General features: G+C 47.0%; 1 protein-coding gene across 1 annotated transcript in view; it reads right to left on the bottom strand.

The window, feature by feature from the left end:
• The window catches only part of BOLL (boule RNA binding protein), a 97,259-nt gene that overhangs the window by 39,470 nt on the left and 40,669 nt on the right, over positions 1–17,120 (bottom strand). The window contains exons 7-8 of the mRNA XM_090045174.1: positions 8,369–8,496; positions 1,378–1,449 (exon numbers count right to left, since the gene is read on the bottom strand). Coding sequence (XP_089901300.1) covers positions 1,378–1,449; positions 8,369–8,496 — 200 coding nt within the window. The remainder of the gene's footprint in view (positions 1–1,377; positions 1,450–8,368; positions 8,497–17,120) is intronic.

Raw genomic sequence — 17,120 nt, 5'->3', positions numbered from 1 at the left:
GATGGGGCAGAAAGCAGGACATTCACGGACGGCCCATCCAGGGGGCACGGAGCAGGGAGGGGTTGTGGCTCCCTGACACTGCATGTACCCCCAGGGGAGGTATGGGGGCACATGCCCCCCAGATATGTGCATGGGCTGAAGGCAGGCTGCTTGCTCAGACTCAGAGCCAGGAACTTTGCCGGCCTTTTCCCAATGGGGACACTGGGCCGGGTGGGTGGGGGTGTGGTGGGCAGTGCTGGGAGGGGGGTTATGGGGTTGGCTATGACCACCCCAAAAATTCCCCATAGCTCCTCCTGAAGTCCCCCTGCCCCAGCACTGCTGCCATCCACCCTGCTCCTGCCTGCCCCAGCCCAGCCGCCATCCTGCCAGGAAGAGGCTGGCATAGCCCTTGACTCTGAGCCTGCAGCGGGCAGCCTGCCTTTGCCCCAAGCACAAATCTGGGGGGCATATGTCCCCTGTGCCTTTCCCGGGGGTGCAAGCAGTGGCCAATAGCCAGTCTCTGTTCCCCCACCTCCCAGATGAGTCGCCTGTAGCTCTATCCCACACCCTGCCCTGCCCCGGCTGGGCGGCACCTGCCCCTGCCCCAGCCTCTCTCCCTCCCTCACCTTGGGTGCCTCAATCTGCCCCACCCCATGTGCCTTCCCTCCCCCACAGACTTACCAGCCTGATGCTGCTCTCCAGGCTGCGGGGCTGCATATCAGCTATCAGATCAGTATCTGCCGATATGGCTGGTTAAGAATCATCCATTGGTATCGGCCAAAAAAAATCTTTGTTGGTGCACCCCTAGTTAGCCACTTCTGAAAATGATACGTGGGCTTCCAAGTCATCTTATGCATTTATAAAAATACACTATTTCGGTAAACCAGAGAAAAAAATAATGCATTATTGTTATTTTTTAAAGAATTTTTAAAATTTCATCTCAATCCTACTTTTTAACGTATTTTAGCCAGGTCACAAGTGATCCGTAAAACAAAACCCAGGAAAAAACTCCCGAGAACTTTTCTCCCATGCTTAGAAAAAGTAATTAGTACTGTCACTTCTTGTGCAAATATCTTTAACTTCAGTGAAAATCTGCATGACTGATTTGTAAAAGTTACTGAGTTCTATCCTTATTTGATTTGTGCTTAGTTTTATTTTTTTCTCAATAAGGCCAACTGGCAAGCAGCACCATAAAGAAAATATCAGAGTTTATCCTAGTGAAGGGATTACCCACCACGCCTTTTACAATTATTTTAGGTGTTACCCTGGTAAACTTTTAACAGTCTTGTTCAGCTAGTGGTTTTAAAAACTTAGTTTTGAGAAAGTACTGAAAGATGTATACAACGTTGGAAAGAATCCTTAAGTAATAAAATAAATTTATCCATTCAAAATTGTTACCTGGTAATGATATGTAGGTTGTTGATAAACAGGTTGAGCTACCATCACAGGGGAACTGGAAATAGAACGTGCCTTTAAAAAAAAAAGATAGGTAAATTAGAAATCCTAATGCAGTAATTTCAGGAATTGTTACTTTAATTAAAACATGCTTCTTAAATTTAACACAGAAGGTTATACATACACCCTATCCTTTTTAATACATATTGTGTCATAATAAATGATTGATTATAGCAATTGTGAATATGTAACTGATTATATAGAATTCAGATTCTTTCATACGACTGATTTGTTTCGTCAGTACTCAGTAAATTGTTTCTGGTCTTGTTGCTGGAATTTCTGACAAATTAAAAACTTCAGATTATAATTGTTTTCACAGATCAGACATACAGTATCTTTACCCTCAGAAAAGGAAGAAATAATTTATTCCATAGTGTAGACGAAGCTCATGCTATGTGACCTCAGAACTTTCTGGAAAAAACTCTTACCTATTTGGGCTCACTACAGCCTCAAATCTCTCCATTTCTGTAGATGTAAAAGTGTAATTGTAAGTACGTGTATGTAAGGATATACCAGCATAAAAGCCTACAGGATTGATAATAGAAGGAGCTGACATCTGGCACCAGAGAAACCAATGCCTTGTTACTGGGAGGTACAGTTTTCAGGTACTGAAGCTTGAGATATAGTCAAGATCTTGATTAACAAGCAATTCAACACAAAGGAGTAACATTGGGAAGCTTCTTTGTTATCAAAACCTAACTGAGACCTTTATGAATACTAAAGATGCTCCAGAACATGGGTCATACTGTTGAGATGAGATGTAAAATTCAGCTCTATTTCCCTCTCAACTTCAGGAAAAGAATCTATGAAAGCTCCTTAATACTACTATACAAATTCATCACAATAGTGGATATGAATCTTAAGAATGAAGCCAACTTCTTTCAGCTTAGAGATGGAACTCAGGCAATATGTTCAAGATGTTGAAGCCCTCTTTGGGGGTGACTTGGTATGACAGCTGGTATAAGGGCTCACCTTATGGAACAGCAATTGATACTGTATGACTCATTTTGTTTAGTTAAACTAAAATACTTACCAGTAAGTGGAGTTCTTCACCATGTAATACCCAGAAGTGAGAATGCATATGTGGACATGTCTCAAGCCCCTAAACTTTGACTGGAGACTTTTTGCCTTAGTAGTGCCTATCCAGTACATTCTCAATTAATTCTCACCACTCATTATGCATCTCCACATAGGGGATAAAGTGCACATTTCCTGCTCCTCAGTTTTCTCTCAGCTGCCAAGTCCTATATTACCACCTTCTACTACAAGGAAGAGTGTGGGTTTTGAATTTGTATGTGGATAATAAATCTTGAATAGCTCCTGTTACTGGTAAGTAATTTCATTTTCTTCTTCAATATATTGCCTATATACACAGTGTCACTTCTGGGTGACTCTAAATGCCCATATACCCAGAAAGTAGGCCTGAGTCCTTTCAGGGCAGTGGTTCTTAACCTTCTTAAATGCAAGACACACCTCAAAAAATATTAGCTCTTAGCTTTTGACTATGGAAAAAATAATAGAACTATTCTTCTGCTGCAAAGAATTCAGAAAGACAAGAGGTCTAAATGTTTTTGATACTATAGATTCTTATTTGAAACCCCTTATTTGTGAATCGTGTACAGATGTTTGCACATAACAGTACTGATACTGCATGGCTCCCAAATGGCCAAGGATGCCAAGACACCCTAATGTGCTATGGCTAGGGACCTACTTAAATAATGATTTTGTGATTTGTGCAGAAACCACAAAAAATAGCAATTTCTGTGATTACCTTGAAAAATGGTGTTTCCCATGATTTTGGTCAGAATCACCTGAAAAAATACAAGCTTACCAGAATCCAAAGAAAGTGAGGGAACCTCTGCAGCCATAGAGAACATGGTATGAGAAAGAGCTAGTGAGAGAACGAGATAGCAGCATAGAGCCAGTGAAGGCACCAGTCAGGAAAGCAAAAGGGTTTCAGATTCATTTTTTAATAAGCCAGGTGTAATGCTGTAGTAATGCTGCAGTCTGAAGATGATGAGTGAAAAGATATCCAAGAAAACTAAACACATTTCACCCCAGGATCATGTAGGAACCTTGCATGCAGATGGTGGTTTTGTTTTGTTGATCGTGCAACATGATTCTGGCTGTGTCAAGGAAAAACAGCACTGATCAGCTTTTAGTCCAAATTGCATATAAAGCAAAAGGGTGCTGCATAGTCTGAAGGTCAGAGGAAGAAACAAGCAACTATGTCCTCAATCTTTAAAAGAACTACCAAAATCAATTTGACAGGAAGAAAGGCTACATTCACACTAGTGGAGGCATTCATGGCTGCCAACATTTCTCTGGAGAAAACTGATAGCCCTAAATTAAGGGACTACTTGAACAAACGCATCTAAATGCTGGCAGTTTCCTATCTGCAAACAAGCTGTGCTAGGATTACCTACCAGGAGTAATTGCTTCGCATGTTCAGTCTATAAAATCTGCATTGGCAGAATATGATTATATTTGATTATAGCAGACGAAGCAACAGATGCCCAAGATAACTATGTTGTGCACATTTTATTTGTACCTGGGAGCTGGACAGACTGTGACCTACCTGTTTTTCAGATAGAGTCGGTTCACCTGTATCTGTCAATTTTTCTATTGTGGCACAAGCTGTAGTGAAGGCTGTCATAAACTACAGCTCAGAATTTAATAAAATCTCAGCATTTCTGTCTGATAATGCAATGTATATGTGCAAAGCTTTCTCTGATGTGCTCCATGGAATGACGCCCAATGCAATTCTTGTCACCTGCAATGCACGCATCCTTTCTTTAGCAAGTGACATCTGGCACATAGGTTTTCCTAATGTAGATAGCTTGGTTTCCTTTTTTAAAAAAGCATTCAAACATTTTCCAGGTCATAAACTTCAATACAGGGAGTCCATCACCAATCAGAGCAGATACCTATATGTGACTGTGTCACTTCCAACACACCCAGTGCTTACAAGATGGAATTTGTAGCAACTCAGTTCATTACCACGCAGAGAAAATGAAGTACTACCAGCAATTTGTGTGCAAGGAGCTTGAAATCACACCTGGCACACAGTATATGCTTAAACTATGCAATTTCTTAAGACAGGGCAACACAGAGGATCAAGTTAAGTTTGTGGCTGCAAATGCGATCCAGTTCATGGAGCTTCTAATGTGGTTTGAAAGTCAGCAAACTTTTTTCCACCAAGCACACAAGAAACTGATGTATTTGGTAAGGTGAGTCAAAGACATGGCATCACAACAACTTTCAAACTGTCAGTGAAAACCAGTGGAGAGAAGAACTGTCCAAGGCAGTAGCTGCAAAGCTGAATCAGTACAAGTACAATCAGTTACTACCACCATGGTTTAAACAACCGGCTGACTCCTTTTTCTGTGCTGTTCATATTTTTTACCCCACTCAGGTGCCTTCTCTGAGTTTTGACCCTCAGCTACTGAAATCAATCCCTGGATGGCAGAAACAGCATGACAAGGAATGTGTTGCTTACACAAACTTTGTCAAAAAGAGTGCCAGTTGCTTTTGACTATGACTGTGTTTTGGCAATCTATTTCCAATCAGTTTCCATGTCTCTGGAACACCGTCTAACTATTCCAACAAATTCAATGGATACAGAACATGGGATCTCAGAGTATGGATTACAAGGACAGAGGATGTCAGCTGCAACTGCTAGTAGAGGCTGCATGCTAGCATTTAACAACTAACATCAATTGTTTCTGTTAAGGATAGCATTATTTAGTATTACTAAACTTTTTGTAGAATGCTAATAATAAATTATATCAGCTACAATTCATATTGTGTATAAATTTATAATATATTTCATTTTAGATTTAAATTTAATCTTTTATAACAATGCAGTAATTCTAATATTATAAAAGCCTGAAGTCTGTCTGTCTGTCTGTCTGTAATGCTTTATTTGCACTCTGATTGGCTGACAGAAACAGCCAGAGTGCTCTAAGCATGGGGGAGTGCTGCCATGATTCCGAAGCCATGTTGAGGACTGGACAGAGGGTGGGGGAGCCAAGGCCAACAGCACTGGCCTTGGCTCCCCCACCCTGCTCCCTGCAAGTGGTGCCAAGGACTGGACAGGGGTTGGAGAGTCAAGGCCAGCAGCATCGGCCTCAGCTCCCTCACCCCGCTTCCTGCAAGAGGCAGACCAGTGGCAGCATGTGGTGTTAGGTGGCAGCACTCCATCCCAGCCCCACCCCTCCAGCCCCAGTCATTCTTGACAGGTAATTGGCTAGTGTATTTGATAATTCTATGGACTTTGCTATTTAATTATGCCGTGGTTTTTGCCTCTCAGCCAATCAGCAATGAGGGACAGGGCAGCTGGGACTTCTCAGCCAACCAGTGGCAAGGGGAAGGGGCTCACTACAAAAAGACTGCAAAACTAGCTTCATATGCTGCAAGCGGCCTACAGAAATCCCTTTGTCTTGCTGCAGTTTAGGTAGGTCCCTAGCTATGGTTGAGCATCACTGTTATAGGTAAACAGCAACACAGGACTGTTCTGCCAAGAGTGGCATCTTCCATGGAGGCTTATGCAATGGTATAATGTTTAGTGAAAATATGAATGGAGCTACCGTGCAGATAACACTTATAGGGACATTACATAAGGATGCTATAAAAATAGAATGACTGCGTCCATATTACTGATGGTGGATGCACTTTGGTAGTCTTGTGGCACAGTTTTATACAAAATTCAGTTTGATAACCTCTGAGCTGATATCGCTGCATCTTTAGATCTCTGACAACAGATACAAAAAGCAACAGTGTTTCTCAACAGCTTGCCCTGTGAAGGCAATCAGACAGAGTCCTTTTAATATCAAGCAAGTGCAGTGAAATCTCTGTTCATGAGGAATAAGACTTCAGGATACACCCCAACAAGTTAACTTTCTGTCCCCAAACAAAACATTTGACAGCTTTTGGCAGGAAATTTGGGTCAGTCCTTACGGTGATACTGTCGCTATTTTGCCATGTAAATATGTCTAGTTGAGTTCTTCCTATGCAAAAAAGAGTCTCTCTTGACCATGGCTAAGCATTCTTATTCCACCTGTGAGTCATGCAGTCTCCAGGCTGTAAAATGGAGGGAATGAAAACATGTATAAAGAATTTTCCCTCCTTCCTGGGTTAAGATATCCAGAAATAATGGAAGCTTCCTGAGTGAGATCTCACATCAAGAGTAACAGAAGATCCTAATAGCAAAACTTTTTCAGCCACCTGAGGACTACCAAGACAAGTGCATCCCAGTCCTGACTCATTTTGTAGTAATTAGAGCTTTCAGAAGGAATGTATACAGTAGGGCTCTCAACCTGACTATCAGAAATGCATCAAAGGAGGAACCACAAATGAGCCAAAGCCTGTTCTTCCTGTCTTTTCTGGCTCTCAGCTTGAATGGCTGACAGGTGAAGCAAGTCTCAGGAATATGGGGGGGCCTATACATGAACAGCGAGGCTGCTCTGACGTGCTGTAATTCTATAGCTTTGGAGTAGACTCCTTTAATCAAGTCTACTGGAGCGCAGTAATTACCATGCTCCAGCAGATTCCAGTATCGTGTATATCAGTGACCCTGCGCTGAAAAATGACAGTGGGGCCACTATTTTTCACCACAATGACACTAATACACAAGACACTCCAGGTGTATAATTAGAGTGGCTCCCAGAGCCACTCTAATTAAAAGCCCTCTGCCTGCCCCACTCCCAGCACACATGTATAAACACCCTGGGTTTCCTTCAGGCAGAAATAGTACCTTGTGTGACCTCTAGATGCTGAAAATCAGGCTATTACACAAAAACCACTGCCAAAAGCCCGAAGAGGCAGTAGTTCTGGGAAAGACAATTAAAAATACTCCTCCTATCCTACAAAAGAAATAAAGAAGTATGTTTAGAAGAGTTCAACCCCAGGTAAATAGGTAAACACCTGTGAAAAACCATCACAACAAACTGTGGTTTATTCACAAAACAGTACCAAAGACCAACTTCTGACCAGATAACCTCTGGTTATCCATTATAACTTGGTAGTCTTAATTTCCAATACTTTACTCTTACTGATAGTTAACACTCTTCATAACAATTCTACAATTATGTATTTTTCCTGTTTATTTTATATGAAAGATATAGGTGAAGACAAAGGAAGTGAAAAGTTAATCACCCAATCAAAACAAAAGTAAAACATTTCTAACACTGTAGCCTGTTTCATTTTATATACGCAATGAAACCTGTAATTATAATGTTAATCACAAATTCTTCTAAATACACCAGAAAGAGCTCCTCCATGTTCGTTGCACTATATCATGCAGTCATCAAACACGACGTAGAGGCAATAAATCTCAGAGTTATATTTAATGCTCCTTAGAGTTTTAACTATTTTGTACAATAAGAGAGGAAAAAATAGAAAAAAATGAAGAATACAAGGAAGAAGCAAAAAGAAACATACCATAATCCACACTCTGTCCAGCTATGCAATTATAACAGTAGTGCTGAACATTTTGGCTTCATGGGCCAAATGAATGGTGTGGGGCCAGTACACAGACCAGATCTCTCACAGGATTGGTGCACAAGGTTGGTCTGTCCCTGTGCCACCTCGGTCTGGCCCCCGCATGCCCAGATCAGCTTGGTCCTCCATAATTGGCCCCAAGCTGCCTTGGCTCAGCTTGACCCTGTGCCACCCAAGCCCCACATGTCCAATCTAGCATGCAGAGCCATCCTATCCAGCCTGCTGGGCTCACTATGGGTCTGCAAATTTGGCAGCAGTGGAGTGGCAATTAATGCTGCCAGTCTTTCCCCACCACCAAATTTTTGGATCCAAGGAGAGCCCAGCAGGCCAGATGACATGCCATCATAAGCCAGGTCAGGTGTTGAGTACTATTTAGCTACAAGATACATGCAGTACTCATAATCTTTCAGATGTGTGAAAATAAGTTACTTACAGACCATGGTTGTGGAACAGAAGCAACTTCAGGAGTGTGAAAGTAAGCCACTCCATTGTGATAAGTATAAGGATATCCAGTTGAAGTAGTCAAGTACATTGTTCCAGCTGCTGGCATAATACTAGATCCTAAAACAAACAATGATAGTATCAAATGTTAAACCATCAGCATGTAGAAATTAAAACTGAACAAAGATATGCAATTCTTAATATAAAGGAAGTAAAGACATAAAAGTTAAGTATTTTATAAGTGTTTAAAATACAGAGTATAAAAATTGTATGTAGGGGAATAAACACTTATAAAGTGTATAATTTGTTTTAAACTAAGAACATTTTAAATAGAAAATCTCTTTGCTACTATATTTACTCAATTCCAAGATAAGGCTTTTCCTCCATTCGTCACAGGGAAAGCAAAGCCTTGTCTTAGAATCGAGTATCACACTGCTACAGCTAGCAGATGTGAAGAGCCACTGTGCAGGCAGCTCAGCTGTGGCAGGGACAGCATTAGTAGCATGCAGATTTCTGTTTTCAGCTCTGCTCCTCTCCTCTCCTCTCCCCTCTCTTCCGTCACTAGCAGGGAGGCAACCAGGGAAGGAGGGAGTCTGCATGCTGTTGCGGCTGCCTCCAGCTAGCTGGAGGTATCAAGTAGGTCTTCCCCCTGGTGGCGCACAAGTCTCCAGAGCTGCATATGAACCCCATGTGATATAGACAGGCTGACTTAGCACCAGTCCTTGCCACCACGTGCAGTTCCTGAAACTTGCTGGAACTGGTACAGCTGTTCCCTGCAGCATGGGGCAGGAACAGCTCTGGAAATCCATTGGGCCTGCCACAGCTGAGAGTCCAACCATTTCATCTGGGCAGTGTAGGGAGCTGTTGTGCTGAGCCATAGCCTGACCCTGCTCTCTATTGCCATGTGAACCTCCCTGGACTCTGCCTGCAAGCAGGAAGCAGGGCTCCCTCTCACTTCTGGTGGAGTCCCAAGAACTGCATGTGGCGGCAGGGAGTGGGGCCGGGCCACCAGCTCCATCACGTGGGGCTTCTCCCCAGTGGCGTACGAGTCCCTGGAGCTGCATGCGAGCCCCGTGCGATAGAATCATAGAAAATTATGGTTAGGAGCCCTCAGGAGGTCACCTAATCCAACCCCTTACTCAAAGAAAACCCACTCCCAACAAGATCTTCCCAACCAAAGCTGTCTAGCCAGATTTAGAAAACATCCCAGGATGGAGCTTCTGCCACCTCTCTGGGTAACCTGTTCCAGTGTTATATTACCCACCTAGTGAGAAAATTCTTCCTAATATCCAACCTAAACTTTCCTTGCTACAACTTGAGACCACTGCTGCTTGTTCTGTCATCTCCACCACTAAAACAGCTCCATCCTCTTTCGAATCCCACTTCAGATAGCTGAAGCCTGCTATTAAATCCCTCTTAGTCTTCTCTTCTCTAGACTAAATAAGCCCAGTTCCCTCAGCCTTTCCTCATAAATCATGCCCCACAACCCCCTCACCACTGTTGTTGCTCTCTGCTGAACTCTCCAATTTATCCATAGCATTTCTGTAGTGGGAGGCCCAAAACTGAACACAGAACTTCAGATGAGGCCTCACCAGTGCTGAACCGAGGGGAATAATCACTTCCCTTGACCTACTGGCAACACACCTACGAAAGCAGCCCAGTATGCCATTAATCTTCTTGGCAACAAGGGCACATAGTAGGCTTGTATTCAGCTTATTGTCCACTGTAATCCCCAGGTCCTTCTCTGCAGGGCTGCTGCCCAGGCAGTCAGCCCCAGCCTGTACTGATACATGGGATTGTTCTATCCTAAGTGCAGGACTTTGCACTTGTCCTTGCTGAACCTCATGAAATTTCTTTTGGCCCAATCCTCCAAAACGTCTAGGTCACTCTGAATCCTAGCTCTACCCTCCAGCATATCTACTACTCCCCCCAGCTTGGTATCATCTGAAAACTTGCTGAGGGTGCACTCTATGTCGTAGTTTCATAGTTTCTAGGGTTGGAAGGGACCTGAGCAGATCATCGAGTCTGACCCCCTGCCATGGCAGGAAAGAGTACTGGGGTCAAACGACCCCAGCAAGGTGTTCATCTAGCCTCCTCTTAAAGACCCTCAGGGTAGGAGCCAGCACCACTTCTCTTGGAAATTGGTTCCAGATCCTAGCCGCCCTGACAGGGAAGTAGCGCCTCCTGATATCTAGCCTAAATCTACCCTCTGCCAGCTTGTGACCATTATTCCTGGTCATTCCTGGTAGTGCACGGGGGAACAGGGACTCCCCCAATGCCCGCTGGTCCCCCCTGACTAGTTTGTAATAGGCCCTAGATCCCCCTCAGCCTTCTCTTGTGGAAGCTGAACACGTTCAGGTCCCATAGCCTCTCCTATAGGGCCTGTCCTGCTGCCCCCGATCATGCGAGTGGCCCTCCTTTGGACCCTCTCCATGTTGTCCACATCCCTCTTGAAGCACGGCACCCAGAACTGGATGCACTACTCCAGCTGCTGCCTGACCAGTGCCGCATGGAGGGGGAGGATCACCTCCTTGGACCTGCTTGAGATGCATCTGTGGATGCATGACAAGGTGCGGTTGGCTTTCCTGACTGCATCCCCATACTGCCTGCCCATGTTCATCTTGGCATCAATGATCACTCCAAGATCCTTTTCTGCCTCTGTACTGACGAGAAGGTATGGGTGCTGGTTGTTCCTCCCCAAGTGCATCACCTTGCACTTGTCGGTGTTGAATCCCATCCTATTCTCATCTGCCCGCCCCTGTAACCTGTCTAGGTCTGATTGCAGCCTATTCCTGCAAGACCGTTTCAGGCTGGACATAAGGAAGAATTTCTTTACTGTCTGAGCCCCCAAGGTCTGGAACAGTCTGCCAGCGGAGGTGGTTCAAGCACCTACATTGAACACCTTCAAGAGTAAATTGGATGCTTATCTTGCTGGGATCCTATGACCCCAGCTGACTTCCTGCCCTTTGGGCAGGGGGCTGGACTGGATGATCTCCCGAGGTCCCTTCCAGCCCTAATGTCTATGAAATCTATGAAATCCTCCCTTCTAGCGTGCCCACATCTTAGTGTCATCAGCAAATTTGAACAGGGTGCTATTTACCCCCTTGTCCCAGTCACTGATAAAGATGTTGAACAGTGTGGGCCCGAGGACCGAACCCTGCAGAACCCCACTGCCCACGTCCCTCCAGCTCGAAAATGACCCATCCACCACCACTCTCTGGGTGTGGCCCTCCAGCCAGTTGGCGACCCATTTGACTGTGTGGGTGTCTACACCACAGTCCCCCAGTTTCATAGCAATTTCCTGCTCAGGAAAATGGAGGCAAAGAAATTGTTAAATATGTCAGCTTTGTCATCTGGTGTAATGACCAAATTTCCTTGTGTGTCCTGCAGGGGCCCCACATTATCTGGAATCTTCTTTTTGCCCCCTATGTATTTAAAAAAGGATTTCTTGTTGTCCTTGATCCAGGAAGCTAGTCCCCGTTTCACCTCCGCCTTGGCCTGACTGCCCCCCTGCATCCCTGAGCAACTCCAGTATAATCCTCCCTGGTGATGGCCCCTCCCTTCCATTGGGTGTATGCCTCTCTTTTAGATAGGAGACATTCCCGGATGATTTTGGTGAGCCATGGGGGCTTTTGCACCCTCCTGCTCCCTTTGATCTGTGTTGGGATTACCTCCCTTTGGGCTTGGAGGACTGTCTCCTTAAGGAGCTACCACTCTTCTTGGACACCTGGCTCCCCTCCCCTCCGGGACCTCAGTGCTTCCCCAACTATTCTCCTTAGCTCACTGAAGTCTACCCTCCTGAAATCTAGGGCTGCTGCCTTGCTGTAGGCCTTTGCGACCTTGCGCTGGATGGTGAATTCCAGCAGGTGATGATCATTGTCGCCCAGGTGGTCAAGCACCCACAGCCCCCTCACCAGGTCGTCGCCCGTGGCCAGCACCAGGTCCAACAAGGCATCTCCCCTGGGGCTGTGCACCTCTTGGGTTAGATGGACATCCTGCATTCTGGCTAGGAACCTACGTGAGTGGTCAGACCTGGCTGACTGCTCTTCCCAACAGATATCTGAAAAGTTCAGGTCCTCCATGATGACCACGCCCTTTGACCTACCTAAGTGAGTTGACTTAAGAATTCCTGGTCTAGTTCTTCCCCTTGGTTGGGAGGTCTGTAGTAGACCCCCACCATTAAGTCTCTGCCTTGTATTCTAACCCAGAGCACTTCAGAATGCCCCTCCTCTGACTCTTTGCTAATCGTCAAGGATGTGTATTCCTCCTTAATGTAGAGCACCACGCCCCCACCTTTCCTCCCTGTCCTATCCCTCCTGTACAGCCTATAGCCCTTGACATTCACCGCCCAGTCATGCACAGGGTCCCACCACGTTTCAGTAAGCCCCACTACGTCTGGGTTGGTGTCAGATAGCAGGAGGGTAAGTTCCTCCTGCTTGTTTCCCATACTACTAGCGTTTGTGTAGAGGCATCTTCCAGGTCACTAATGAAGACATTGAACAAAACTGACCCCAGGACTGACCCTGGGGTTGGCTTGATACCAACTGCCAACTAGACATCAAGCCACTGATTACTACTCTCTGAGCCTGACGGTCCAGCCAGTTTTTTTATCCACCTTACAACCCATTCATCCAGCCCATACTTCCTTAGCTTGCCTGTGAGAATGCTGTGGAAGACCATATCAAAAACCTTGCTAAAATCAAGGTACACCACATTCACCGGTTTCCCTGCACCCACAGATCCAGTCACCTCATCACAGAGGCCAGCGGGTTGGTCAGGCATTACTTGCCCTTGGTGAATCTATGCTGACTGTTCCTAATGACCTTCTCCTCCTCCAAGTGCTTAGAAATGAATTTCTTGAGGACCTGCTCCATGCTTTTTTTCCAGGGAGTGAGGTGAGGCTGACAAGTTTGTAGTTTCCTGGATCTTCCTTCTTCCCCTTCTTAAAGATGGACACTATGTTTGTCCTTTTCCAATCATCCAGGACCAATCCTGATCACGATGAGTTTTCAAAGTTGATGGCCCATGATTCTGTAATCACATCAGCCAATTCCCTCAGCACCTTAGGGTGCATTTCATCCAGCCACATGGACTTGTACACATCCAGCTTTTGTAAGTAGTCCCTAACCTGTTCTTTTAGCACTAAAGGCTGCTTACCTCCTCCCCAAACTGTGCTGCCCAGTGCAGTAGTCTGGGAGTTGACCTTGCTGGTGAAGACTGAGCAAAAATGGCACTGAGCGCTCCAGCCTTTTCTGCATTCTCTGTCACAAGATTGCCTCCTCCATTCAGTAAGGGACCCACGCTTCCCTGATTCTCCTCTTCCTACCAACATACTTGTAGAAACCCTTCTTGTTACCCTTTACATCTATTGCTGGCTGCAACTCCAATTGTGCTCTGGCTTTCCTGAATTCATCTCTGCATACCAGAGCAATGCTAGTTATTTGTTCAAGTTTCCACTTCTTCTTTGTGATTTAGTTTACTGACAAGTTCCCTCTAAGCCAAGCTGCTCTTCTGCCATACTTACTAGTTTTCCTACACACCAGTTCCTCCACTCGGTTTCAGTTTCACAGTAGCTAGGGTCAGGCAGGACCTGAACAGATCATCTAGCTTGACCCCCTGCCACAGGCAGGAATAAATGCTGGGTTCACAAAAGTCCAGACGGGTGATCATCCAACCTCCTCTTGAATTTGGCCGAGGTAGGGGCAAGGACTACTTCCCTGGGAAGTTGGTTCCAGATTTTGGCCACCCTAACTGTAAAATACTGCCTTCTAATCTCTAACCTAAACCTATTCTCCATCAGCTTATTACCATTGTTTCTTGTCACCCCAGGTGGTGCTGGGGAGAAAAGGGCTGTACCTATTTGCTGTTGATCTCCCCTGATGAGTTTGTAGGCAGCCACCAGGTCCCCCCCCAGCCTCCTCTTGCTGAGGCTGAGCTGGTTCAGGTCCCTCAGTCTCTCCTCATAGGGCCTATGCTGCTGCCCTCTCACCAAACGGGTGGCCCTCTCCTGAACCCTCTCCAGGCTGGCCACATCCCTTTTGAAGTGCAGTGCCCAGTACTGGATGCAGTACTCCAACTGCGGCCTGACCAAAGTCGCATAGAGGGGGAGTATCACCTCTCTGGACCAGGTTGAGATGCACCTTTGGATGCATGACAAGGTATGGCTGGCCTTGCTGGCTGCGCTCTGGCATTGGTGGCTCATGTTCATCTTGGAGTCAATTATGACTCCAAAATCCCTTTCTGCCTCTGTGCTTTCAAGGCAGGAACTCCCCAGCCTGTATGTATGCTGTGGATTCCTTCTCCCGAGGTGTTGCACCCTGTATTTGCCCACGTTGAACCCCATCCTATTCTCATCTGCCCACTTTTGTCATCTGTCTAAATCTGTTTGCAGCCTCTCTCTCCCTTCAAGTGTGTCCACCTCGCCCCACATCTTAGTGTCATCAGCAAACTTGGACAGTGTGCTTTCCAGCCCCTCGTCCAAGCCACTGATGAAGATGTTAAATAGTGCAGACCTGAGGACCAAGCCCTGGGGTACCTCACTGCTCACATCTCACCAGTTTGAGTACAACCTGTCCACCACTCTCAGTAAGGCTTCTTTAAAATACAGCCAGATCTCCTTGACTCTTCTCCCCCTCAGTCCGACTTCCCAGGGGATCCTGCCCATCAGTTCTCTAAGTGAGTTAGTTGAAGTCTGCTTTTCTGAAGTCCAGGGTCCTTACTCTGCTGCTCTCCATCCTTGCTTTCCTCAGGATCCTGAATTCAATCAGTGGTCACTGCTGCATAGGCAGCAGAAGGCTGGGGTTAACCCCCCCCAGACATAAGACAGTGGTGGCAGCACAGAAGAACACAGGGCAGTCCAGGTGCAGGCTTTGAGTGGCTGCAGCAGGGGATGCGCACAGACACAGCCACCCAGCAGCAGCCTGCCCTGCAAACAGCCAGGATCGCAGTCCAGCAGCTTGTGGAGCACTGAGATTTATCATACACCCGGGTTTTCCTGGACATGTTCTGTTTTTGAGTCTTCCTATCTCTGTCAGGGTGGGTTTTCCAGACTGGGCAAATGTCCGGGTTTTTGCTTTGTTCCACTGGTGGGAGCAGGGTGAGGGGGGACTGTAGGCAGGGAGCTGCAGGCAGGTAAGTGTGTCCGCACTCACCAAAGGAACTGCAGGTAGGTAATTCTGGGTTGGGGGGCTAGGGCTGCAGTAGGGCAGGGCAGGACAGGGGGGCTGGAGGGATGGCCTGCCCCTCCTGCAAGGAAAGGATGTGGGGAGGCCTTTGAAGGGCATGGCTGGGCTGGCAGGACAGGGACCAGTGCCTGCAGGGGCAGAGTGGCCAGGAGACACTGCAGGGTGGGGTGAGGGTGGTGGGTTCTGGCCAGGCCTCGTGGGGTGGTGTGGCAGCCCCAGCCCAGGGTAGAGGGCATCACAAGCCTCCCCTCCTTTTCCCTCCAGCCCATACTGGGACTGGACTTGCTCTGAGCCATTGCTTTCTAGCATAGCTGGGACAGGGGCAGCTGGGGCCCCTCCAGCAGGACTCAGGGAGGGAGCAGGGGACTGCGGGTCAGGAGTAAGGGGCACCAGCAGGGCTGGGGAGGTCACAGGTTAGGAGTGAGAGGAACCAGCAGGGCCCAGGGGGGCAGGGGACGGCAGTTTAGGAATAAGGGGCACTGGCAGGGCTGGGGGTCTGTGGGTTGGGAGTAAGGGACAACAGTAGGGCTTGGGGGAAGGGGGAGGTGCTGTGTCTTGAGAGTAAGGGACAATAGAATGAGCAGGGGCAGGGCACTGCCATATCACTGGCCCACCACAGTCACCTTCCCGCACTCCCCCCTGCCAACATGTGACAGGTGTCATCTTTTTTTGGAACTGAAAATATAGTAATCCTAAGCACTGCCCACCATGGGAAACAAGTTGAGGAAGGGGTGCAGGTTGAGGCCCTCACAGTGAGGGAGGAAATGGGGCAGAGGCAGGGGCAGGGGTGAACGGGGCCCCGAAGCATGGCATGGGACTGTCAGAGTCCAGGCAGCTCACCCAGGGGCATGCAAGCAGGGGGGTCCCGCAACGCTAGAAGGGAGAAATAGGCTGCAAGCGGACCTAGACAGGTTACAGGGATGGGCGGATGAGAATAGGATGGGATTCAACACCGTCAAGTGCAAAGACATGCACCTGGGGAGGAACAACAGGCACCATACCTACAGGTTGGGGAACTCCCTTCTTGTCAGTACAGAGGCAGAAAAGGATCTTGGAGTCATCACTGAGTCCAAGATGAACATGGGCTGGCAGTGTGGGGATGCAGTCAGGAAGGCTGACCGCACCTTGTCATGCATCCACAGATACATCTCAAGCAGGTCCAAGGAGGTGATACTCCCCTTCTATGTGGCACGGGTCAGGCAGCAGCTGGAGTAGTGCATCCAGTTCTGGGCACCGTACTTCAAGAGGGATGTGGATAACATGGAGAGGGTCCAGAGGAGGGCCACTTGCATGATTAGGGGACAGCAGGGCAGGCCCTATGAGGAGAGGCTATGGGACCTGAACCTGTTCAGCCTGCACAAGAAGGCTGAGGGGGGATCTAGTGGCCTGTTACAAACTAGTCAGAGGGGACCAGCAGGCACTGGGAAGTCCCTGTTCCCCCAAGTACTATCAGGAGTGACCAGGAATAACGGTTACAAGCTGGCAGAGGGTAGATTTAGGCTAGATATCAGGAGGCGCTACTTCCCTGTCAGGGTGGCTAGGATCCGGAACCAACTTCCA

This window comes from Crocodylus siamensis, chromosome 4 (assembly GCF_052110815.1).
Source record: "Crocodylus siamensis isolate JL-2025a chromosome 4, ASM5211081v1, whole genome shotgun sequence".
Taxonomy (NCBI): domain Eukaryota; kingdom Metazoa; phylum Chordata; order Crocodylia; family Crocodylidae; genus Crocodylus; species Crocodylus siamensis.
This window is presented reverse-complemented; position numbering and strand designations above follow the sequence as displayed.